The following is a 26,057-nucleotide window of genomic DNA, read 5'->3' on the forward strand; positions in this document are numbered from 1 at the left end:
GTCCTGTTAGATTATCTTTTAGCCCCTTCACCAATTCTGCAGTTTTCCTGATAGCAAGAATCTCTGCTTGAAAAACGCTGTAGCTATCGTTAAGTTTGTATGACTATTTAATTAGTGGGACTCGCCTTCTTCCATCTTGGATCCGTACTAAATATTGTTGTCCTTCCACGTACTGATCATGGAACTTAAGGCCTGTTACATAAGCCGCTCGGCCTTCTTGCTTAATTCATTTCTGGTAAAGAAATAAAGAAATGTCAGAACCACATTTCAGTTAGGTCGAACTTGGTCATTGGTCTTTTACCAGAAATGAATTAAGCAAGAAAGCCGAGCGGCTTATGTACCCAGGCCTTTATGAAGCAGTGACCAGTTATGATCCCTACAACAATTCTGATCTCTGAATTGCTAAGGGGTAGTTTACACTATATGTAAATGTCATATGACATGAGTTTTTCCATCGGTTTATATTCCCTAATATGTGCAGTATTGGAGATTTTCTTTGCGCCATTTACTCTGTGTGTCCACACCAGCAAAAAAGAAAAAACTACGTCTCTCATATGACATTGATAGGTAGTGTAAACTACCTCTAAGTAAGCATCGGGGACGCTGTTCTACGTTATGCGATTATCGATCAGATTGACGTCGATACTTTGCATCTAAGTTCGTCATGCCATCCTAACGGTTTTCTTAAAGTAAAACTTCTTGAATTTGTCAAGGAAGAAGCAGAGCGTTTTATTGTTATAGCGCTCCAACAGTAGGTGGAAAAATCTAGAACTTTTCCTCAACAAAATTTAACAACCATATTACAAGTTTTTTAAGAGAGAGGTCTATTTAGGTGATCCTATCAAGGGTGTAAGAAATTTCATGTGGATGTGATTGTATTCTCAAAACGGTTTCGGGTTATCATGTCAAATGTTTTAGGGACCTTGATATAAAATCTTAACGATACAAAAAAGCACCTTATATTCTGCGCTGAACTTTTCAAAATCCTTGGTATAACAGATATATCGTATATCTATGTTTTGGTGTAGCCCAAATGAATATGCATACCTCCTGCCAGTTATTTCGAGGGTCTTTGCCATATTTCCATATCGATTCAGCTCTAATTTGACATTCGGTCTTCTCAGAGGATGGAACGAACACCTATTCCAGTGTAGAGGCCTTATAAAGGTGACTCCCGATTTTAGCTACTTCGCAATATCCGTAAAAGGGGTTTCAACTAAATTTTGTCGGTATTGTTTCTTTGTCTTTAATAAAGCCTTTACCTAATTAACTGCCTGTTGCGTGCGCGTTCAAAAATACAAAAACAAAATACATGTATTTGTTGTTGTTTTCAATTTGAAATACATGTATTTTGTTTTTGTATTTTTAACGCACACGCAACACGCAGTTAATTAGGTTAAGGCTTTATTTCAACATTTTTTTCTACAAATTATTTTCAAAATATGAACTTCAGAAAATCGGTAACGGAAGTAAGTGGTTTAGATGTTTTTTTTTTTTAATTTTCGTCTAATCTTCTTAATCTTCTAATATTTTTTCAGCGTTCCCGTGAATCTAAGAACTATTATCTCTATTGTATCAACTTCCATGGCAGTGGCCTACAAACCCTGAAAAATGTTTTCAAAACTCAAGTACAGACAGGACTTCGAAGGCCCGTCTTTATTATTGATGCAGATGAAATACAAGATCAGCAAACAGCCGAAATTCGCAACTCAACTTTAAGGCAGAGTATAAAACAATCACCAATACATCAAATTCTGCAAGCCATACAAAATTGCTGCCAAGAATTCGATTATGTTAACAGGAAGATAACAGAGGAGCTGCAGTTTGATATCTACCAATATTGGCTTAAGGATATTGAGAATAGAGAAAAAGCTTCAACAATCGATGCGGCAAGTCAAAGAGATACTGCTTCATTGAATTTAAAGGAATCGGGAAAAATTAGTGCCAAGAGGAAATCAAAAATAACGAAAACGACAAAAAGGGCTTCCAGAAAATCCACCATAAGCAATAAAAGCTCCGAACAGCAGGAGGAAGAAATTGCATGTATCCCTGTGGTTGTAAGAGAGCATAATCGTGTGGGCCAAAAAGAATTGTTATCGAAACGAAAGGTGTTTTGCAATTTGTAACTATTTTAATTTCTCCTATAAATTCCTCAAATTTCAGTACATTGAAGACAATCCCTTGGATGGAAAATTGTATATCATAATCACAGGCCAACTCAATGAGGAATTCTATTTGGATTTGCTAAGGTATTTATATTCATGATTTGTATACAAAATTTATTTAAGTAATCTTTTTCCAAACAAATTTCCATGTTTTCTTAAGAGGATTTCTATTTCTACAATCCTTCAGTTCTTTCTAATCGTTGTTGTTGTTGCTGTTGGTTGGTACTCGACAATAAATTGTTATTTAAATACCAAAGTCTTAAGAGTTGACATGACACTTTGCCAAAGCTGTATTACCTCCTTTTTGCCTTGCCTTTAGAATCCTTATTGCATGCTAAGCATCCGTACTCATGTATAGTTTTAGCATAAGAACAACGTACCCAGCTAAGAACTCGAAACTGAAAACTTGACAAGTGTTTGTTTTCAAAAAGAAGTTTTCCTTTTGCATCCACAAACATGGGAAAGACAGGCAGCAAGAAGCAACAAGAACAACAACTTTAGTCATTTAAATATGCATTTGGTTTGATGTGTTTGGAAGTCAGAAGGAAAATAGGGGGAAACGAAGTTAAGAATATACTTCGGCACTTGTATAGTAGAATATCAAAGTTGTGTGAAGTTTTGAAGGAGTTAGGTAGACAAGCTATGTATGTACTCTATACGATGAATTCATAACGTTGCATATAAGAAATGTTTGCGCGTATTAACAAAGATCTTCTATAAGACCATAGTATCCTATAAGAAAACCTCAAACCTATAAGAGAAAAACCTCATGGAACACATAGTCTTCTGAAAGAAGACCTCATTGTATTCTAGAGGAAGACCGAGCGTGGTATTCTCTAAGAAGATCTCATAGACTAATGTAAGAACACCTGCCACCTTCCTGAAAGAAGACCTCATGGTGTTCTATAAGAGGACTTCATGGTGTTCTGTAAGAAAACGTGATGGTCTCCAATAAGGTATCCTATAAAGAGACCTAATGGTATCGTATAAAAATTTCTAATTGTGTTTTATAAGAAAACTTTATATAAGAAGTCATCCTACGTAGACCTCAGAGTCTTTTATATGAAGACCTCAGGGTCTTCTTTAAGACCTCGGGGTCTTCTTTAAGACCTATAACGACCTCAGGTTCTTGTATAACAAGACCTAAGGTGCATCTATAAAATGTCATCAGGGACTTCTATAAGAAAACCTCTGAACCTTCTATAAGAAGACATTTTTCTTTCTATAATGGTCTTAGATAAAAGGACCTCGGAGTATTCTATAAGAAGATCTAAGGGACTTCTATAATAAGTCATCAAGGTATTCTATAAGAAGACTTATGAGTTTCTGTAAGGGTCAGAATTTTCTAAAGGAATACCTCAGAGTTTTCTATAAAAACTACTCGTGGTTTTCTATAAGAACACCACAGGGTCTTCTATTCGAAGGTCTAAGTTTTTTCTATAAGAAGATCCAAGGTAATTCTATAATAAGAAGTCGTGAACATTTCAAAGAAAGGGTGCTTCCATAGACCTTTTCTCAAAGAAAGGGGGCTTCCATAGACCCTTTCTCAAAGAAAGGGTAATTCTATAGACAATTTCTCAAAGAAAGTATATCAGTTCTCAAAGAAGGGACTCTTTCCGAAAGAATGGATGCTTCTATACCCATTTTCTTAAAGAACAGGTGCTTCTATATACCCTTTCTGAAGTAACAGGTGCGTTAATAGACCCTTTCTGAAGTAACAGGCTGAAAGGCAGAAAGGCTGCTTCTACCATTTCTCTAAGAAAGGGTGCTTCTATAGACCCTTTCTCTAAGAAAGGGTGCTTCTATAGGCCCTTTCTCTAAGAAAGGGTGCTTCTATAGACCCTTTCTCTAAGAAAGGGTGCTTTCATAGACCCATTTCTCTAAGAAAGGGTGCTTCCATAGACCCTTTCTATAAGAAAGGGTGCTTCCATAGACCCTTTCTGCAAGAATTGGTGCTTCCATAGACCCTTTCTCTAAGAAAAGGTGCTTCCAAAGACCTTTTCTCTAAGAAAGGGTGCTTCCATAGACCCTTTCTCTTAGAAAGGGTGCTTCCATAGACCTTTTCTCTAAGAAAGGGTGCTTCCATAGACCCTTTCTCTAAGAAATGGTGCTTCCATAGACCCTTTCTCTAAGAAAGGTGCTTCCATTGACCCTTTCTCTACGAAAGGGTGCTTCCATAGACCCTTTCTCTAAGAAAGGGTGCTTCCATAGACCCTTTCTCTAAGAAATGGTGCTTCCATAGACCCTTTCTCTAAAAAAGGGTGCTTCCATAGACCTTTCTCTAAGAAAGGGTGCTTCCATAGACCCTTTCTCTAAGAAAGGGTGCTTCCATAGACCCTTTCTCTAAGAAAGGGTGCTTCCATAGACCCTTTCTCTAAGAAATGGTGCTTCCATAGACCCTTTCTCTAAGAAAGGGTGCTTCCATAGACCCTTTCTCTAAGAAATGGTGCTTCCATAGACCCTTTCTCTATGAAAGGGTGCTTCCATAGACCCTTTCTCTAAGAAAGGGTGCTCCTTTCTCTATGAAAGGGTGCTTCCATAGACCCTTTCTCTAAGAAAGGGTGCTCCTTTCTCTTAGAAAGGGTGCTTCCATAGACCCTTTCTCTAAGAAAGGGTGCTCCTTTCTCTTAGAAAGGGTGCTTCTATAGACCCTTTTTCTAAGAAAGGGTGCTTCTATAGACCCTTTTTCTAAGAAAGGGTGCTTCTATAGACCCTTTTTCTAAGAAAGGGTGCTTCTATAGACCCTTTTTCTAAGAAAGGGTGCTTCTATAGACCCTTTCTCTAAGAAAGACCCTTTCTCTAAGAAAGGGTGCTTCTATAGACCTTTTCTATAAGAAAGGGTGCTGCTATAGACCCTTTCTCTAAGAAAGGGTGCTTCTATAGACCCTTTCCCTAAGAAAGGGTGCTCTTATAGACCGTTTCCCTAAGAAAGGGTGCTTCTATAGACCCTTTCCCTAAGAAAGGGTGCTTCTATAGACCCTTTCTCTAAGAAAGGGTGCTTCTATAGACACTTTCTCTAAGAAAGGGTGCTTCTATAGACCCTTTCTCTAAGAAAGGGTGATTCTATAGACCCTTTCTCTAAGAAAGGGTGCTTCTTTAGACCCTTTCTCTAAGAAAGGGTGCTTCTATAGACCCTTTCTCTAAGAAAGGGTGCTTCTATAGACCCTTTCTCTAAGAAAGGGTGCTTCTATAGACCCTTTCTCTAAGAAAGGGTGCTTCTATAGACCCTTTCTCTAAGAAAGGGTGATTCTATAGACCCTTTCTCTAAGAAAGGGTGCTTCTTTAGACCCTTTCTCTAAGAAAGGGTGCTTCTATAGACCCTTTCTCTAAGAAAGGGTGCTTCTATAGACCCTTTCTCTAAGAAAGGGTGCTTCCATAGACCCTTTCTCTAAGAAAGGGTGCTTCCATAGACCCTTTCTCTAAGAAAGGGTGCTTTCATAGACCCTTTCTCTTAGAAAGGGTACTTCCATAGACCCTTTCTCTAAGAAATGGTGCTTCCATAGACCCTTTCTCTAAGAAAGGGGGCTTCCTTAGACCCTTTCTCTTAGAAAGGGTTCTTCCATAGACCCTTTCTCTAAGAAAGGGTGCTTCCATAGACCCTTTCTCTAAGAAATGGTGCTTCCATAGACCCTTTCTCTAAGAAAGGGTGCTTCCATAGACCCTTTCTCTAAGAAATGGTGCTTCAATAGACCCTTTCTCTTAGAAAGGGTGCTTCCATAGACCCTTTCTCTAAGAAAGGGTGCTTCCATAGACCCTTTCTCTAAGAAATGGTGCTTCCATAGACCCTTTCTCTAAGAAAGGGTGCTTCCATAGACCCTTTCTCTAAGAAAGGGTGCTTCTATAGACCCCTTCTCTAAGAAAGGGTGCTTCCATAGACCCTTTCTCTAAGAAAGGGTGCTTCCGTAGACCCTTTCTCTAAGAAAGGGTGCTTCCATAGACCCTTTCTCTAAGAAAGGGTGCTTCCGTAGACCCTTTCTCTAGGAAAGGGTGCTTCCATAGACCCTTTCTCTTAGAAAGAGTGCTTCCATAGACCCATTCTCTAAGAAAGGGTGCTTCCATAGACCCTTTCTCTAAGAAAGGGTGCTTCCATAGACCCTTTCTCTAAGAAAGGGTGATTCCATAGACCCTTTCTCTAAGAAAGGGTGCTTCCATAGACCCTTTCTCTAAGAAGTGGTGCTTCCATAGACCCTTTCTCTAAGAAAGGGTGCTTCCATAGACCCTTTCTCTAAGAAGGGGTGCTTCCATAGACCCATTCTCTAAGAAATGGTGCTTCCAGAGACCCTTTCTCTAAGAAAGGGTGCTTCCACAGACCCTTTCTCTAAGAAAGGGTGCTTCCATAGACCCTTTCTCTAAGAAATGGTGCTTCCATAGACCCTTTCTCTAAGAAAGGGTGCTTCCGTAGACCCTTTCTCTAAGAAAGGGTGCTCCTTTCTCTTAGAAAGGGTGCTTCCATAGACCCTTTCTCTAAGAAAGGGTGCTCCTTTCTCTTAGAAAGGGTGCTTCCATAGACCCTTTCTCTAAGAAAGGGTGCTCCTTTCTCTTAGAAAGGGTGCTTCCATAGACCCTTTCTCTAAGAAAGGGTGCTCCTTTCTCTTAGAAAGGGTGCTTCCACAGACCCTTTCTCTAAGAAAGGGTGCTCCTTTCTCTTAGAAAGGGTGCTTCCATAGACCCTTTCTCTAAGAAAGGGTGCTCCTTTCTCTTAGAAAGGGTGCTTCCATAGACCCTTTCTCTAAGAAAGGGTGCTTCCATAGACCCTTTCTCTAAGAAAGGGTGCTCCTTTCTCTTAGAAAGGGTGCTTCCATAGACCCTTTCTCTAAGAAAGGGTGCTCCTTTCTCTTAGAAAGGGTGCTTCCATAGACCCTTTCTCTAAGAAAGGGTGCTCCTTTCTCTAAGAAAGGGTGCTCCTTTCTCTTAGAAAGGGTGCTTCCATAGACCCTTTCTCTAAGAAAGGGTGCTCCTTTCTCTTAGAAAGGGTGCTTCCATAGACCCTTTCTCTAAGAGGGGGTTCGTCCATAGACCCTTTCTCTAATGAAGGGTGCTTCCATAGACCCTTTCTCTAATGAAGGGTGCTTCCATAGACCCTTTCTCTAAGAAAGGGTGCTTCCATAGATCCTTTCTCTAAGAAAGGGTGCTTCCATAGACCCTTTCTCTAAGAAAGGGTGCTTCCATAGATCCTTTCTCTAAGAAAGGGTGCTTCCATAGACCCTTTCTCTAAGAAAGGGTGCTACCATAGATCCTTTCTTTAAGAAAGGGTACTTCGGTCGACCCTTTCTTTAAGAAAGGGTGCTTCGATAGACTCTTTCTTAAAGAAAGGGTGCTTCGATAGACCCTTTCTTAAAGAAAGGGTGCTTCGATAGACCCTTTCTTAAAGAAACGGTGCTTCGATAGACCCTTTCTTAAAGAAACGGTGCTTCGATAGACCCTTTCTTAAAGAAAGGGTGCTTCGATAGACCCTTTCTTAAAGAAAGGGTGCTTCGATAGACCCTTTCTTAAAGAAAGGGTGCTTCTATATACTCTTTTTAAACGAAAGGATGCTTCTTCTGAAATAAATGGACACTGACAGAAAAAGTGCTTCTATAGACCCTTGCTGAAATAAAGGATGCTTCTATAGACCCTTGCTGAAAGAAAGAGTGCTTCTATAGACCCTTTCTGAAAGAAAGGGTGCTTCTATAGACTCTTTTTGGGAGAAAGGAAAAAAATGGCATATACCTCTTGGTCTTCCAGTCCCTTATATTTTACCCATTGTAGGGTACTGTGACAAACTTTATCTTTAGTTGCAGACATGCATCATGCATTTATACGAAAATAGCATTACTTATGCAAAATTTATGTGCAACGCTAGAGTAAACCTTCTTAGACATGTTGGAAATGTGAGAGGACGAACACAATTGGACACATAAGAAACAACGCATACGAAAAGGACCTCTCGAAATAAATATTATTAAGTCGATAGTTTTTGTTTTTCCTTTTTACCTTCAATTTTCAGATATGGTCAACCGATATTGGGCATTACAAACTTCCTTCCCGCTGAAATTAATTACGATCTGCTGATAAACAATACAAAACTTCGTTCATTCATTGAAGAAACCTTTAAGTCCATTAATGATGATATCTATAAGTATCGGCAAATAGTTGCAATGAAACCCGTTGGCCTTTTTGCCCATCAACTTCCAATTTTATCTCCCTGCATGGCGAATAAATTGCAAAGAGATATTTTTGATCAGATGACATGGTCTGTTTATGATATTGAGATGTTGTATCGGCAATATGAGCTGTACTACTATAAACCTTTTCATTTGTATAATGTAAGCCTACCCATAGAGGTGGACCTGGAGGAACTTAAGGAATTCTTAGAATCTCTAAGTTTTCAGGGAAATTTTCAACAACATGTGTTACCTGGAAGTTGTGCAGATTCTGCTAATATTGCTGTGTATTTAAATGGCTTATTAAATGCCTGTGGTCCAAGTTATAATGGCAGTGATTTGGAATTGTTAAACCATTCCAATGCTTCGTCTTCTGGCATTGTTAAAATCAAGAAATTTGGACGCTTTTTCATTGATGGTGGCAATAAATTCCTGAATAATTTGTTGAGTTATAATAAACCCCAAGGGGTGAGAAATTTGAGAGATATATTTCTTGATTATAACTCATGGAAACCTTACATGGTAAGAGAACATCCAAAAGAGCTGGAATTGTCGAAAACTATGAAAGTTCTTGAAGAGATATTAGCTTTACCGGAATATATAAAACTTTATCTCTCTGAAGATGGCTGTAAACAAAAGCTATTTGAGCTTCTTGAGACACATGATGACATCCAAATCAGTGAAATTGAAGATGATTGTAAAATCTATACCTTCCATACAACCTATTATGCAATAAAAGTGGAAGAAGAAATGTACGTTTTGCCCTCTCGTCTTTGTTTCCGCGACTTTACTTTGTTCCAAAGAGAAGAGTTTCTTGAAAATCTTGTTACCCCTGAAATGCTCAAAGCGTCTCAAGAAGAGGCTAGGAGACAATCACTGGAGCAAGGTGGCCTGGAAAAGAAAATGCAAGTGCTGCAATTGGATGAAGAGATTTTTATAAGACCCAATTCATTGAGAGCCCTAAAACTTAAGGAGAAGAGAAGTACAGATTCTCTGCCACCTCCAGGAAAGGAAGTTCGAAGCAGTCGCCTCAAAAGTAAGCAATATGACAAGAAACTTTCCTTAAAAGGAGATAAAAGACCATCGCAAGACTGGGTGGGTTTGCCACCAGAACATCCCCTACTTAAGGGTTATAATTTGGAAGATATACGCCAAGAAATCAAATTGAAAACTTCAAAATATTATTTTGAACAAGGCTGCCTGGAATTGTATGAAGATAAATGGTGTTTTCAAGATTTAAATCAGACGCTAAAGTTTTCTATAAAAGAGCGTCATTTGTTTCTTAATCGTCCACGTTTTCAGGACGGGGGGATAAGCAACAATATACGCCTAGAAATCGAAAACAAAATTAATATAAGAATTGTCAATGAAACCAAAGCCAATCATGCCGCCCGTATTGTTATGAATTATCCCAATGGCTTAAGTATTTATTATCATGAAATGTATTGTGAGCAGATTTGGAACCGAGATGATACAATAAGTAACGAGAGAAGTAGAATCATAACTCCTTATGGAGTGGTAATTGTTTTCTTTAAGTCCAATGATGTGGTACTCATAATGCGCTACAATGGAGAAATCTACAGACTTTATCAATATGATCTAGACCAGGGAGAAGAAGAGGATATTTTAAGTGAATTTTCCAATAATCAAAGTTCGGAAAACATCGATCCAAATGGCCAAGGGGATTATGTACGAAAAAAGCCAACTCGTATTAAGAACAGTTCCAGCACCAATATTTCATTTCCTAAGATCTCATCGAATACAACGTATGGATGTGAAGCTTTAAAAGCTTCCGTTAATGATGAACTGAAATTTCTCATGTATATTTCTACCTTATATGAGATTAATTATGTTCATCTCAAAATAACCACATCGCAAGGAAGAAACATCAATCTAAGCCGGCATGGAAAGGTAAATATTACATAACCTCAATTTAAGTTGACCTAACCTCAATAATTGATTTTATTAAGATTTATGAAGAAAAACCATTCTTCCTACAAGAATGGCACGACTATTTTGCCAATGAAAGCTACTGCGAGCGCAGTGATGGCGTTAAGATGATTTGGACGCAGGAGGCTCTTCAATGTTATCATCAAGATGGCACTGTCATTACAACACAAATTGAGGAGAAATTGTGTGGATGTATACCAGATGAATTTGGTGAGTAGCACAGACCTATTATTATTCCTTTTTAATTTGTATCATATATTGTTCCCCACAGATCTGCAAATTTCTGAAAGCTCCTCACACAATATGCTAGAAGAGGAAGAAGACAATGAAAGAGTTTTGAAGTCAAAAAATCCGAAATCTTGTTCATGTTTCAATTTCTTGAACACAGAATCTCCTGAAGAACATGAAGAAGAGAGATTTATACACTATATATGTAATGGAAGCACAATAGAACATCGATCTTATGCTGGTGTCCGCATTAGATGGCTAAATCCCTCTATTCCAAATCAATCACCCGTATTTGTGGAAATTTTCGGTATTGATAATATTCTGTTTTATACGAATTATAAAGATTCCAAAGAAGGGTATCAACAATCTTCCACCGTAAAGGAAGAACCAGAAGAGGAGTTACATAAGAAATCAAATCAGTTATTGGTTCATGTTTTCATTGGAGACGATTTACATTTCTCGGCAGATCAGCAAGGCTTTGATATTTGTGTGCATAAGGAACGTCGTTCGGTGCATCTAAACGATGAGAACGATATTGATCGGTAATTATAAATGGAAACTTACTGTTATTTTTTTTTTAATTTCTGAAAGGGTGCTTCTATAGACCCTTTCTGAAAGAATAGGTGCTACTATAGGCCCTTTCTGAAAAAAAAAGGTGCTTCACAGACCCACCCCCCTTTATTCGAATGTTCGGCACAACTTTCGAAAATGACAATCACTGTCGAATGTTTGGCAAATGTTTTTCGTATGTACACAAGCACGTTATTATTTTGTTCGTCAAAAGTCCGAAAACTATATCATTTCCGAACATTTGGTGAATGTTTTTTCTTCAAAAGAAAAATTGTTTCGAAAAACATTTTTTACTTTGAAAATTTTTTTGTTTCAAAAAATAATTTTATGTTGTTTGTATAAAATTCCCATTTGCTTTTTTCAAATAATTTCGATATAAATGCTACCTATAATATAAACAATAAGTGTTGATAAAGACAACATATAGGTAGGTTGCCAAACACAAGACAACGATAGGGCTGTTCGATAACCCAAAATTTTTTACAAAATTTTGTAAAAACTTTTACAAATTGCTGTTCGATAACAAACTTCTTCAGTGAAAGAGAAATGAGAAGTAGTTGCAAATACTTTTTACTTCCCAAGTTATCGAACAGGCCTAATGTTAATCAAGAGTTACATATCGAGTCGCAAACATAACAAAAAATAAAAACGGGAAAGGTACATAACAGAAACATCGAGAAACTCCACAAAAAGTGTCTTACGCCACTATCGTAGAAACTATCGTTATTCATTCGCTAATAATATTATTGCCGATATTCGAAATCGAAGGTTTTACTGCCACAAACTTAGCGACGAATGAATCGTTTTCAATTCATCCTCGTGTGTCGTTCTCGAACAAAATATACGCAAAACTATCGAGAAACATTCGAAAACGATATCGTTTTCGATAGCACTGTTATGGCGGGCACTTTCTGAAAGAAAGGGTGCTTCTGAAGACCCTTTCTGATAGCAAGACTGCTTCTATAGAACCATTTCTGAAAAAAAGTGTACTTCTTGAGAACCCTTCTGATAGAAAGGGTACTTCTATAGACCCTTTCTGAAAAAAGGGTGCTCCTATAGAACCTTTCTAAAGGAAATAAGCTTCTATATAACCTTTCTGAAGGAAAAGTTGTTTCTATGGACCCTACCTGAAGGAAAGGGTGCTTCAATAGACCTTACCTGAAAGGAAGGGCGCTTCTATAGAACCTTTCTGAAGTAAAGGGTGTTTCTAAGGTCCCTTTCTAAATGAAAGGATGCTTCTAAAGACCCTTTCTGAATAAAATATTGCTTCTATGGAACCTTTCTGCAGACCCCACCTGAAAGAAAGGGTGCTTCTATAGACCCAACCTGAAAGAAAGGGTGGTTCTATAGAGAAAGGGTGCTTATATAGACCCTATCTGAAAGATAAGGTGCTTCCATAGATCCTACCTGAAAGAAAGGGTGCTTCTACAGACCCTATCTGAAAGATAAGGTGTTTCCATAGATCCTACCTGAAAGAAAGGGTGCTTCTACAGACCCTAACTGGGAGATAGGGTGCTTCTATAGAACCATTCTAAAAGAAAGGGTGCTAATATAACCCTTTTTTAAAAGAAGGGGTGCTTCTATAGACTCTTTTTGAAAGAAGGGGTGCTTCTATAGACCTTTTCTTTCAGAAAGGGTGCTTCTATAGACCTTTTCTTTCAGAAAGGGTTCTTCTATAGACCCTTTCTAAAAGAAAGGGTGCTTCTATAGACCCTTTCTGAAAAAAGGGTGCTTCTGTAGACCCTTTCTAAAAGAAAGGGTGCTTCTATAGACCCAACCTGAAAGAAAGGGTGGTTCTATACAGAAAGGGTGCTTATATAGACCCTATCTGAAAGATAAGGTGCTTCCATAGATCCTACCTGAAAGAAAGGGTGCTTCTACAGACCCTACCTGGGAGATAGGGTGCTTCTATAGAACCATTCTAAAAGAAAGGGTGCTAATATAACCCTTTTTGAAAGAAGGGGTGCTTCTAGAGAACCTTTCTGAGAGAAAGGGTGCTTCTATAGACCCTTTTTTAAAGAAAGCGTGCTTATATAGACCCTTTTTGAAAGAAAGGGTGCTTCTATAGACCCTTTATGAAATAATGGGTGCCTCTTTAGACCCTACCTAAAAGAAAGGGTGCTTCTATAGACCCTTTATGAAATAATGGGTGCCTCTTTAGACCCTACCTAAAAGAAAGGGTGCTTCTATAGACCCTTTCTTTCAGAAAGGGTTCTTCTATAGACCCTTTTTTAAAGAAAGGGTGCTTCTATAGACCCTTTCTTTCAGAAAGGGTGCTTCTATAGACCCTTTCTTTCAGAAAGGGTTCTTCTATAGACCCTTTTTAAAAGAAAGGGTGCTTATATAGACCCTTTCTGAAAGAAAGGGTGCTTCTATAGACCCTTTCTGAAAGAATGGGTGCCTCTTTAGACCCTACCTAAAAGAAAGGTGCTTCTATAGACCTTTTCTAAAAGAAAGGACGCTTCTATAGACCTTTTCTAAAAGAAAGGACGCTTCTATTGACCTTTTCTAAAAGAAAGAGTGCTTCTATAGACGCTTTCTTTCAGAAAGGGTGCTTCTATAGACCTTTTCTTTCAGAAAGGGTTCTTCTATAGACCTTTTCTTTCAGAAAGGGTTCTTCTATAGACCCTTTCTAAAAGAAAGGGTGCTTCTGTAGACCTTTTCTTTCAGAAAGGGTTCTTCTATAGACCCTTTCTAAAAGAAAGGGTGCTTCTGTAGACCCTTTCTAAAAGAAAGGGTGCTTCTATAGACCCAACCTGAAAGAAAGGGTGGTTCTATAGAGAAAGGGTGCTTATATAGACCCTATCTGAAAGATAAGGTGCTTCCATAGATCCTACCTGAAAGAAAGGGTGCTTCTACAGACCCTACCTGGGAGATAGGGTGCTTCTATAGAACCATTCTAAAAGAAAGGGTGCTAATATAACCCTTTTTGAAAGAAGGGGTGCTTCTATAGACTCTTTTTGAAAGAAGGGGTGCTTCTAGAGAACCTTTCTGAGAGAAAGGGTGCTTCTATAGACCCTTTTTGAAAGAAAGCGTGCTTATATAGACCCTTTTTGAAAGAAAGGGTGCTTCTATAGACCCTTTATGAAATAATGGGTGCCTCTTTAGACCCTACCTAAAAGAAAGGGTGCTTCTATAGACCCTTTATGAAATAATGGGTGCCTCTTTAGACCCTACCTAAAAGAAAGGGTGCTTCTATAGACCCTTTATGAAATAATGGGTGCCTCTTTAGACCCTACCTAAAAGAAAGGGAGCTTCTATAGACCCTTTATGAAATAATGGGTGCCTCTTTAGACCCTACCTAAAAGAAAGGGTGCTTCTATAGACCCTTTCTTTCAGAAAGGGTTCTTCTATAGACCCTTTTTTAAAGAAAGGGTGCTTCTATAGACCCTTTCTTTCCGAAAGGGTTCTTCTATAGACCCTTTCTTTCCGAAAGGGTGCTTATATAGACCCTTTCTGAAAGAAAGGGTGCTTCTATAGACCCTTTCTGAAAGAATGGGTGCCTCTTTAGACCCTACCTAAAAGAAAGGTGCTTCTATAGACCTTTTCTAAAAGAAAGGACGCTTCTATTGACCTTTTCTAAAAGAAAGGGTGCTTCTATAGACGCTTTCTTTCAGAAAGGGTGCTTCTATAGACCTTTTCTTTCAGAAAGGGTTCTTCTATAGACCCTTTCTAAAAGAAAGGGTGCTTCTATAGACCTTTTCTTTCAGAAAGGGTTCTTCTATAGACCCTTTCTAAAAGAAAGGGTGCTTCTATAGACCTTTTCTTTCAGAAAGGGTTCTTCTATAGACCCTTTCTAAAAGAAAGGGTGCTTCTATAGACCTTTTCTTTCAGAAAGGGTTCTTCTATAGACCCTTTCTAAAAGAAAGGGTGCTTCTATAGACCCTTTCTGAAAAAAGGGTGCTTCTGTAGACCCTTTCTAAAAGAAAGGGTGCTTCTATAGACCTTTTCTAAAAGAAAGGACGCTTCTATAGAACCTTTCTGAAATAAAGGGTGCTTCTATAGACCCTTTCTGAAATAAAGGGTGCTTCTATAGACCCTTTCCGAAATAAAGGGTGCTTCTATAGACCCTTTTTGAAATAAAGGGTGCTTCCATAGACCCTTTTTGAAATAAAGGGTGCTTCTATAGACCCTTTTTGAAATAAAGGGTGCTTCTATAGACCCTTTTTGAAATAAAGGGTGCTTCTATAGACCCTTTTTGAAATAAAGGGTGCTTCTATAGACCCTTTTTGAAATAAAGGGTGCTTCTATAGACCCTTTTTGAAATAAAGGGTGCTTCTTTAGACCCTTTTTGAAATAAAGGGTGCTTCTTTAGACCCTTTTTGAAATAAAGGGTGCTTCTATAGACCCTTTTTGAAATAAAGGGTGCTTCTATAGACCCTTTTTGAAATAAAGGGTGCTTCTATAGACCCTTTTTGAAATAAAGGGTGCTTCTATAGACCCTTTTTGAAATAAAGGGTGCTTCTATAGACCCTTTTTGAAATAAAGGGTGCTTCTATAGACCCTTTTTGAAATAAAGGGTGCTTCTATAGACCCTTTTTGAAATAAAGGGTGCTTCTATAGACCCTTTTTGAAATAAAGGGTGCTTCTATAGACCCTTTTTGAAATAAAGGGTGCTTCTATAGACCCTTTTTGAAATAAAGGGTGCTTCTATAGACCCTTTTTGAAATAAAGGGTGCTTCTATAGACCCTTTTTGAAATAAAGGGTGCTTCTATAGACCCTTTTTGAAATAAAGGGTGCTTCTATAGACCCTTTTTGAAATAAAGGGTGCTTCTATAGACCCTTTTTGAAATAAAGGGTGCTTCAATAGACCCTTTTTGAAATAAAGGGTGCTTCTATAGACCCTTTTTGAAATAAAGGGTGCTTCTTTAGACCCTTTTTGAAATAAAGGGTGCTTCTATAGACCCTTTTTGAAATAAAGGGTGCTTCTATAGACCCTTTTTGAAATAAAGGGTGCTTCTATAGACCCTTTTTGAAATAAAGGGTGCTTCTATAGACCCTTTTTGAAATAAAGGGTGCTTCTATAGACCCTTTTTGAAATAAAGGGTGCTTCTATAGACCCTTTTTGAAATAAAGGGTGCTTCTATAGACCCTTTTTGAAATAAAGGGTGCTTCTATAGACCCTTTTTGAAATAAAGGGTGCTTCTATAGACCCTTTTTGAAATAAAGGGTGCTTCTATAGACCCTTTTTGAAATAAAGGGTGCTTCTATAGACCCTTTTTGAAATAAAGGGTGCTTCTATAGACCCTTTTTGAAATAAAGGGTGCTTCTATAGACCCTTTTTGAAATAAAGGGTGCTTCTATAGACCCTTTTTGAAATAAAGGGTGCTTCTATAGACCCTTTTTGAAATAAAGGGTGCTTCTATAGACCCTTTTTGAAATAAAGGGTGCTTCTATAGACCCTTTTTGAAATAAAGGGTGCTTCTATAGACCCTTTTTGAAATAAAGGGTGCTTCTATAGACCCTTTTTGAAATAAAGGGTGCTTCTATAGACCCTTTTTGAAATAAAGGGTGCTTCTATAGACCCTTTTTGAAATAAAGGGTGCTTCTATAGACCCTTTTTGAAATAAAGGGTGCTTCTATAGACCCTTTTTGAAATAAAGGGTGCTTCTATAGACCCTTTTTGAAATAAAGGGTGCTTCTATAGACCCTTTTTGAAATAAAGGGTGCTTCTATAGACCCTTTTTGAAATAAAGGGTGCTTCTATAGACCCTTTTTGAAATAAAGGGTGCTTCTATAGACCCTTTTTGAAATAAAGGGTGCTTCTATAGACCCTTTTTGAAATAAAGGGTGCTTCTATAGACCCTTTTTGAAATAAAGGGTGCTTCTATAGACCCTTTTTGAAATAAAGGGTGCTTCTATAGACCCTTTTTGAAATAAAGGGTGCTTCTATAGACCCTTTTTGAAATAAAGGGTGCTTCTATAGACCCTTTTTGAAATAAAGGGTGCTTCTATAGACCCTTTTTGAAATAAAGGGTGCTTCTATAGACCCTTTTTGAAATAAAGGGTGCTTCTATAGACCCTTTTTGAAATAAAGGGTGCTTCTATAGACCCTTTTTGAAATAAAGGGTGCTTCTATAGACCCTTTTTGAAATAAAGGGTGCTTCTATAGACCCTTTTTGAAATAAAGGGTGCTTCTATAGACCCTTTTTGAAATAAAGGGTGCTTCTATAGACCCTTTTTGAAATAAAGGGTGCTTCTATAGACCCTTTTTGAAATAAAGGGTGCTTCTATAGACCCTTTTTGAAATAAAGGGTGCTTCTATAGACCCTTTTTGAAATAAAGGGTGCTTCTATAGACCCTTTTTGAAATAAAGGGTGCTTCTATAGACCCTTTTTGAAATAAAGGGTGCTTCTATAGACCCTTTTTGAAATAAAGGGTGCTTCTATAGACCCTTTTTGAAATAAAGGGTGCTTCTATAGACCCTTTTTGAAATAAAGGGTGCTTCTATAGACCCTTTTTGAAATAAAGGGTGCTTCTATAGACCCTTTTTGAAATAAAGGGTGCTTCTATAGACCCTTTTTGAAATAAAGGGTGCTTCTATAGACCCTTTTTGAAATAAAGGGTGCTTCTATAGACCCTTTTTGAAATAAAGGGTGCTTCTATAGACCCTTTTTGAAATAAAGGGTGCTTCTATAGACCCTTTTTGAAATAAAGGGTGCTTCTATAGACCCTTTTTGAAATAAAGGGTGCTTCTATAGACCCTTTTTGAAATAAAGGGTGCTTCTATAGACCCTTTTTGAAATAAAGGGTGCTTCTATAGACCCTTTTTGAAATAAAGGGTGCTTCTATAGACCCTTTTTGAAATAAAGGGTGCTTCTATAGACCCTTTTTGAAATAAAGGGTGCTTCTATAGACCCTTTTTGAAATAAAGGGTGCTTCTATAGACCCTTTTTGAAATAAAGGGTGCTTCTATAGACCCTTTTTGAAATAAAGGGTGCTTCTATAGACCCTTTTTGAAATAAAGGGTGCTTCTATAGACCCTTTTTGAAATAAAGGGTGCTTCTATAGACCCTTTTTGAAATAAAGGGTGCTTCTATAGACCCTTTTTGAAATAAAGGGTGCTTCTATAGACCCTTTTTGAAATAAAGGGTGCTTCTATAGACCCTTTTTGAAATAAAGGGTGCTTCTATAGACCCTTTTTGAAATAAAGGGTGCTTCTATAGACCCTTTTTGAAATAAAGGGTGCTTCTATAGACCCTTTTTGAAATAAAGGGTGCTTCTATAGACCCTTTTTGAAATAAAGGGTGCTTCTATAGACCCTTTTTGAAATAAAGGGTGCTTCTATAGACCCTTTTTGAAATAAAGGGTGCTTCTATAGACCCTTTTTGAAATAAAGGGTGCTTCTATAGACCCTTTTTGAAATAAAGGGTGCTTCTATAGACCCTTTTTGAAATAAAGGGTGCTTCTATAGACCCTTTTTGAAATAAAGGGTGCTTCTATAGACCCTTTTTGAAATAAAGGGTGCTTCTATAGACCCTTTTTGAAATAAAGGGTGCTTCTATAGACCCTTTTTGAAATAAAGGGTGCTTCTATAGACCCTTTTTGAAATAAAGGGTGCTTCTATAGACCCTTTTTGAAATAAAGGGTGCTTCTATAGACCCTTTTTGAAATAAAGGGTGCTTCTATAGACCCTTTTTGAAATAAAGGGTGCTTCTATAGACCCTTTTTGAAATAAAGGGTGCTTCTATAGACCCTTTTTGAAATAAAGGGTGCTTCTATAGACCCTTTTTGAAATAAAGGGTGCTTCTATAGACCCTTTTTGAAATAAAGGGTGCTTCTATAGACCCTTTTTGAAATAAAGGGTGCTTCTATAGACCCTTTTTGAAATAAAGGGTGCTTCTATAGACCCTTTTTGAAATAAAGGTTGCTTCTATATACCCTTTTTGAAATAAAGGGTGCTTCTATATACCCTTTTTGAAATAAAGGGTGCTTCTATAGACCCTTTTTGAAATAAAGGGTGCTTCTATAGACCCTTTTTGAAATAAAGGGTGCTTCTATAGACCCTTTTTGAAATAAAGGGTGCTTCTATAGACCCTTTTTGAAATAAAGGGTGCTTCTATAGACCCTTTTTGAAATAAAGGGTGCTTCTATAGACCCTTTTTGAAATAAAGGGTGCTTCTATAGACCCTTTTTGAAATAAAGGGTGCTTCTATAGACCCTTTTTGAAATAAAGGGTGCTTCTATAGACCCTTTTTGAAATAAAGGGTGCTTCTATAGACCCTTTTTGAAATAAAGGGTGCTTCTATAGACCCTTTTTGAAATAAAGGGTGCTTCTATAGACCCTTTTTGAAATAAAGGGTGCTTCTATAGACCCTTTTTGAAATAAAGGGTGCTTCTATAGACCCTTTTTGAAATAAAGGGTGCTTCTATAGACCCTTTTTGAAATAAAGGGTGCTTCTATAGACCCTTTTTGAAATAAAGGGTGCTTCTATAGACCCTTTTTGAAATAAAGGGTGCTTCTATAGACCCTTTTTGAAATAAAGGGTGCTTCTATAACCCTTTTTGAAATAAAGGGTGCTTCTATAGGCCCTTTTTGAAATAAAGGGTGCTTCTATAGACCCTTTTTTGAAATAAAGATTGCTTCTATAGACCCTTTTTTGAAATAAAGATTGCTTCTATATACCCTTTTTGAAATAAAGGGTGCTTCTATAGACCCTTTTTGAAATAAAGGGTGCTTCTATAGACCCTTTTTGAAATAAAGGGTGCTTCTTTAGACCCTTTTTGAAATAAAGGGTGCTTATATAGACCCTTTTTGAAATAAAGGGTGCTTCTTTAGACCCTTTTTGAAATAAAGGGTGCTTCTATAGACCCTTTTTGAAATAAAGGGTGCTTCTTTAGACCCTTTTTGAAATAAAGGGTGCTTATATAGACCCTTTTTGAAATAAAGGGTGCTTCTATAGACCCTTTTTGAAAAAAAGGGTGCTTCTATAGACCCTTTTTGAGATAAAGGGTGCTTCTATAGACCCTTTTTGAAATAAAGGGTGCTCCTATAGACCCTTTTTGAAATAAAGGGTGCTCCTATAGACCCTTTTTGAAATAAAGGGTGCTCCTATAGACCCTTTTTGAAATAAAGGGTTCATCTGTAGACCCTTTCTGAAATAAAGGGTGCTTCTATAGACCATTTCTAAAAGACTATCAGTATCATGTATGTATGTACTCTGCATTATCGTTGCATAAGCATTATCCTTCCGTAAGCATACTTTTCGAATGTGAACCCTTCTATTCCACTGTGCAGTTATCAACTATTTTTCATTTAAAAATGCATTTTTAATGATGGAGCTATAAAAATCCTTTGGTAGCCATATTAAACCTTTATTGAATAGAAAGTATTTACTTGTCAAGCTTATGTATAATGCAAACGGTGGAAGTTAACGACTTTGTAGAGACTAGGATTGCCAGATTCCCCAGACTCAAAGACGATCGTTAATTTGTGTCCTTAGTTAAGAAAGTCTGTATGTTTATATGGATGTGTTCCTTTAACAATACCTTTGGGAAGAAAACCCCTTTAACTTACCCGAGCAAAGAAAATGTGCAATATACACAGTTGGATGGATGCAAGAAAGATTTTCCAAGCATTCAGACAAACATTCATATTTGGCCCTATACACACATCCATTCTCTGTGTGACATAATGTCATTGTTGGGTGATGATACTTTGCATTTATGATTAGTGTGGAACAGTGTTGGACATGAATGTAAATGATGATAATAACGATGATGGGAATGATGGCAATGAAGAAGTGATGTGTTGCAAATGCATTGTACCACTGATGTTGATAGTTGTTGTTGCTGCTATTCACTGTGTGGAAGAACGTTAATACAACGCAACGTTTTAGCTTGAAATGTCTGGAATGCATTATTATCTTTTGCTCTGAACATTATTATGCAAATGAAAATGTTTTATCAAGTGGAAAATTGTCAGTCAGTTAAGACGTTCTCATGTACAAAACCGCAAATTATCCTAAAGAAAGAAGAAGTAGAAAAAATACAAAATATTTCTGCTCACACATTGTTTTCAAATTGAAATTAACATAAAAATAAATGTGTATACACGCTTGCTTGAATCCTTTCTTTTCATACCACTTACCTCTTATCTGTGTCCTTGCAGTGATTCCTTAACAATGAGATTGTTATATGAAGATTGTTTAACGGATGTTTTCAAACATTTGGTTAATAAAATTGCCACATTTTACAATTACAATAATGATCAAATCATGAAGAAGCGGCATTACTTTGTGGAGAGAAAAGGAAAGGGTAAATAATATTAAATTTTTAAAATTTTATTTATCATAAAATTTATACAAATTTTTTATTTTAGGTTTTGAATTTCATGAGTCTGTGCCCCAACCATTAGATTATATTTATAACTGTGCCAATTGTATACTTCAGGCTCAAGCTCTTGTTACCATTGATGAATTAATGCAGCATAAAATTGAACATTATGAAAAGAATATGAAGAAGTTTCCTAGATTTCGTAATCCTAATTCCAAAAGAAAGTGTAATGAGAAAATCGAATTTCCCATAATAAGTACTTTTAGGTAAATATGCAAGTTAAATATTTTTTACAAAACTAATGAAGATGAAGTAAAAGACTTACCTTGTCCAGAAGTTATGCCTCAGCCAGAAAGAATCTTTTGAGCATATCGTTAATATCCTGTATATATTATACCTTTTTGTCGGGTTTAAACTTCTTTGTGAGAATTTATTTGATATGTACGCAATGGAATTGACATTGAAATCCAATGGATTTATTAAATCCGGTTATATGTAAACATACTATAACGCTTTGAAACAAGAATCATGTGAAAACAACATAAAGGTAGAAACACAGTAGATTTTTCATTGGCAATACTTTTTTAAGCATCAACTCTTCGTTTATTCCAATCTTTGAAACATCCCGCGTAATAAGTTTTACTATTAACGACTTTTGCATGGCATTGCCATTCACGACATCTACGAAATATACATATGTCACCACAAAAGTTCTCGCCATTTCCTGATGAAAGCTTTACATCCCATGCTTTTATTTTAATAGATTTTGCATTTCTTTTGTGTGATTCCGACAAAGCACGCGCGAAAGGGGCTTTGTTAAAACGTGTTGGTACTACTGCTGCAATGGACGATGAAGGGGCGTGGGATACTAATAAAAATCAACTAGCCTTCTCCGTTAATAGACCTTCACTAAAGGGCGATTGAGTTAAAACTAATCTTGCACAAAAAAAGTTCCCCAAAGCAAAGTGTTGCCATACTTATCGTTATTTAATATAAATATGTATAATTCATGGCCCAATTATAGGTCCTCCAGCAAAATCAGATGATTTCGATTTGAGCTGTCAAAATTCGTATTTGTCATTTGAATTCGCTGTGAGGTATAGAAATGTCAAACTGTACAGAAACAGGTAGATGTATCTCGAAAACAGAAAACAAATAAACCTTATGTTATACATGTAAAAAGTCAGCATTTGTTGTGTTTTGTATGAGAATTTAATTTACAATAACTTATTTTAGCATTTCAAGTTCGATCAGCTGATATTTTCTTTTTCGTCAAACAGAAATAACTACGGGAACAACTTTTTCTCGGAAATGTTTTGTATGTATCTACCTCAATTGACAGAAAAGAAATTCGCCTCAAAAAGTTGTTCGCCTCTGTTTATAAATTTTGACATTTAAAATCTTTGTTTTTCTTTGAATTCGCTTGATGGAGGACCTGTAATTGGGTCATGGTATAATTACATTCTATTGTAAAATTAAGTATAAAATTATTGTGTGTATTACTGTAATAATAAATAATTTACACGAGACCTTAGCACACCATATAAGCTCTGTTAATAATAATATTACATATATGCTGCTACAACAACAACAACAAGCTCTGTTCCTTTACGTGCAAGAATCTTCAAGTTTTGCCACTTTTTACTCGAAAAGCGTTCCTTTACTTCAGACACCATACAATTTATATGGGAGCAGTTTACAACTTTTACTAATTTTGCGGGTTCTACCATTTTCAAAAGTAAAGGAACAAACCAATAGTAAGCAAGTATCTCTGTTATCTAATAAACAATGTTATTATCATTTATTTCTGGTGCGATTTTAAAATCAGTTTCAAGCTAAAGAAGCCCCAACCTCATAATATTATATTACACTTTTTTGTTTTACATTATAGTAATTAGATGTAAACATTTTTTTAACAATCTGTAAATGTTTGTTCATTTAAAAATGCCACTTTCTTCAAAACATTTCAAAGTATATAATAAATGGTCTTTAACACGTTGATTGGCATACATGGGAGCACGCATTTTAGACATTTCCTCAGGACTTTCAAATGTTTTTAATGTAAATTTCTTCGATGTGGTCTTATCCAATGCAATTATTGGCAATTCACACAGGGATACATATAAGGCAATTAATTCACAGCGTTTAACTTCCCACAAGATGTGACCCATGCTGGGTAAATAATCAATGTCGTATTTATTCTCCAACAAGGTTTCTATTAAGGCGTCATAATAGGTCTTCAATAAATCGTCTTTCTTTTCCTTTAAAATTGGCAATTCCAAGCTTGTGTAAAGGAAATAATTTAAATCAAAACCGCAACTACCCCAAAATGTATTTTGGAAATCAACCTAATATAAAAAAAACAATTGTAAATATAACCATTTATCATCTTAAACTTCCAACTTACAAATGCAACATCCGTGGGCTTTTTGGTCACTTCGTCATATTTAAAAAGCATGTTATTTACCCACAAATCACCATGGGTAATAACTTTTAAAGTTGAATATTTGGGATCCACCACATCTTTTACCAAATCATTAAATTTATTTTTAATATTTCGTATTCTTGGTGTTAGATGTTCATAATTGGGCCAGTTTTCAATCATATTTGCCACATATTCAAAACCTCCAAAAGCTATTGCTTCGGCCACAACGTCTGACGCTCCCTTGGCAAAGTGAGACTTCTCAAGACTTTCAACAACTTGTGGAAACTGTAATGATGTATTTTAGTTTAAATCATAACACACACATCTGTTTCACACTTACTTTCATCTGATATATAATAGAGGCAGCATGATATTTTGCAATTTTTTGCATCACCAAATGTCCATGGGCTTCATCCAATCCCTTAATACGATCACCACAGATATAGCCCAAAGTATTTAAGTTCTCCAAAATATAAAATTCATTGTTTCCTTGGCGTTCCGTTAGAAAACATCTAAATTGTAAATAAAAAACATATTATTTTTATGGTGATATGTCTTCTATACTCTTGTTCCTTAACGGGCAAGAATCTTCAAGTTTTACCACTTTTTATTCCATAAGTGTTCCTTTACTTGATGTAGGTTGCAATTGATATGAGAGCAGTTCACAACTTTTACTACTGTTACCACTTTTACCATTTTTTAAAGTAAAGGAACAGACCATATATTTACCGTTTTGTACATAAGTTCCCTCTACTATTCAATAAAACCTATAAAAACTAATGTTTTAATTCTTATTTTTACTATCGCACAACTCACTTGGCAAATAATTTTTCTCGTTCTCTTCCCTCTACGGCGTTTAAATAATTTTCCATAATTGGCAACACTGTTGTGAACATTACTTGTTCGTTGGTACCAATTTCGGCTATTTCCGGTATCATGATTTTAACAATGAAACACTTTTGCATGGCAATACCGTTTATTACATATTTGACATCGACGTCATATATGTCACTGCAAAAGTTTTCACCGTTCACTGAAGATATCGTAAAATCACACGCTTTTATTTTTATACATTCCGCAATTGTTTTATGAGCTTCACACAAAGCACGCACGATAAGGGCTTCGTTAAGAAGTGCAGGCACAGGGGAGGGCGAGGTCATTTTACAGAAGTGAGATAACAAATCTACCTCCCTACGGTAATAGAACTTAACCGAATGACGAATAAGCTTTAACTGAACTTTTATTTACAATTGAGTACATTTTATATCAAAGTAATCTTTTAATATAATTGCCAAGCTCTTGTTTATAACATTGTGAAATGTAGTTATCTATAAAATAGATGCCATATTTAACGTTTTTTAAATACACAAATTAATTATTTAATCCGAAATTAAATAAATTATGAAATACCATTCATTTATGGACAAATATTTTAAATTCTTTAAGATTGTATTCCGCAACAAAAACCAAATCATATTTAATTACAGTATCTTCAATTATTTATTTATTTATTTATTTATTTATTTATTTATAAATTTATTTATTTATTTATTTATTTCAGTGTATATTGTAAAATCCCCAGTCAACTGCAAAACACGCAAAACATTTGTCAATTTTTGGAAACATTTGAGAATATGAATTTTAAAATGTTGCAACCGAAAATGAATGAACTTGTTGAATTCCATTTACGACCTCAAGTGGCGCTTGAAGTTAAACGCAGATATAGCAAGAATTCATGGCAAAAACGTCATCAAGAACATGAGAGACGTAAATTTATGGAACTTCAAAGAAAGGGTCTCTATCATGCAATGCTTAAACATCACAATTATCCCAATTACTTCGAGTTCAAGACGCGATATGAAAATCATGTCCGTTATATAGACTTTTTTGATTTCTTACAATCGAAATGCAAAAATCAGGAAGTTAAAAAGGAAGAAGTATATTGGAATTTGAAACCGAAATCAAATTATATAACTTCAAATGTTACGAAAACAAAATCTGGCAAATCACATTGTAAATATGGAACTTATGATGAGCCTTAATCATTAAAAATGCTATATTAACATTAATACACATATTTCAAACTAAATATATTTTGCCTTGGAAACATTAATAATACAGCATGATATTAATATTATGGCTGGTTTATATTTACGAAATCCACTCGATTTCAACTGTCAATTCTATTGATTAAACGTCAAATGAAATCTCATCTGAAATCCATTGGATTTCATTTGACGTTTAATCAATGAAATTGACAATTGAAGTCGAGTGGATTTCGTAAATATAAACCATGCATG

At 36.2% G+C, this 26,057-nt stretch overlaps 2 protein-coding genes across 2 annotated transcripts; one reads left to right on the forward strand and one right to left on the reverse strand.

Annotated features, from left to right (window-relative positions):
• Positions 1–1,376: 1,376 nt before the first annotated feature.
• On the forward strand, positions 1,377–25,846 carry ms(2)34Fe (male sterile (2) 34Fe). The gene is made up of 9 exons (XM_073982356.1): positions 1,377–1,469; positions 1,539–2,108; positions 2,164–2,249; positions 8,152–10,219; positions 10,279–10,468; positions 10,530–11,028; positions 21,169–21,314; positions 21,379–21,598; positions 25,319–25,846. The coding sequence occupies exons 1-9, from the start codon at positions 1,443–1,445 to the stop codon at positions 25,797–25,799; spliced, it is 4,287 nt and encodes a 1,428-aa protein (XP_073838457.1). The 5' UTR covers positions 1,377–1,442; the 3' UTR covers positions 25,800–25,846.
• LOC141401839 (uncharacterized) lies at positions 23,124–24,995 on the reverse strand. The gene is made up of 4 exons (XM_073982357.1): positions 24,574–24,995; positions 24,098–24,269; positions 23,740–24,042; positions 23,124–23,680 (listed from the first exon to the last, which is right to left on the reverse strand). Exons 1-4 carry the CDS (start codon positions 24,915–24,917, stop codon positions 23,267–23,269), a joined length of 1,233 nt encoding a protein of 410 aa, XP_073838458.1. The 5' UTR covers positions 24,918–24,995; the 3' UTR covers positions 23,124–23,266.
• Positions 25,847–26,057: the final 211 nt, after the last annotated feature.

This window comes from Musca autumnalis, unplaced genomic scaffold, assembly GCF_047663935.1.
Source record: "Musca autumnalis isolate F117 unplaced genomic scaffold, ASM4766393v1 scaffold_4, whole genome shotgun sequence".
Lineage (NCBI taxonomy): Eukaryota > Metazoa > Arthropoda > Insecta > Diptera > Muscidae > Musca > Musca autumnalis.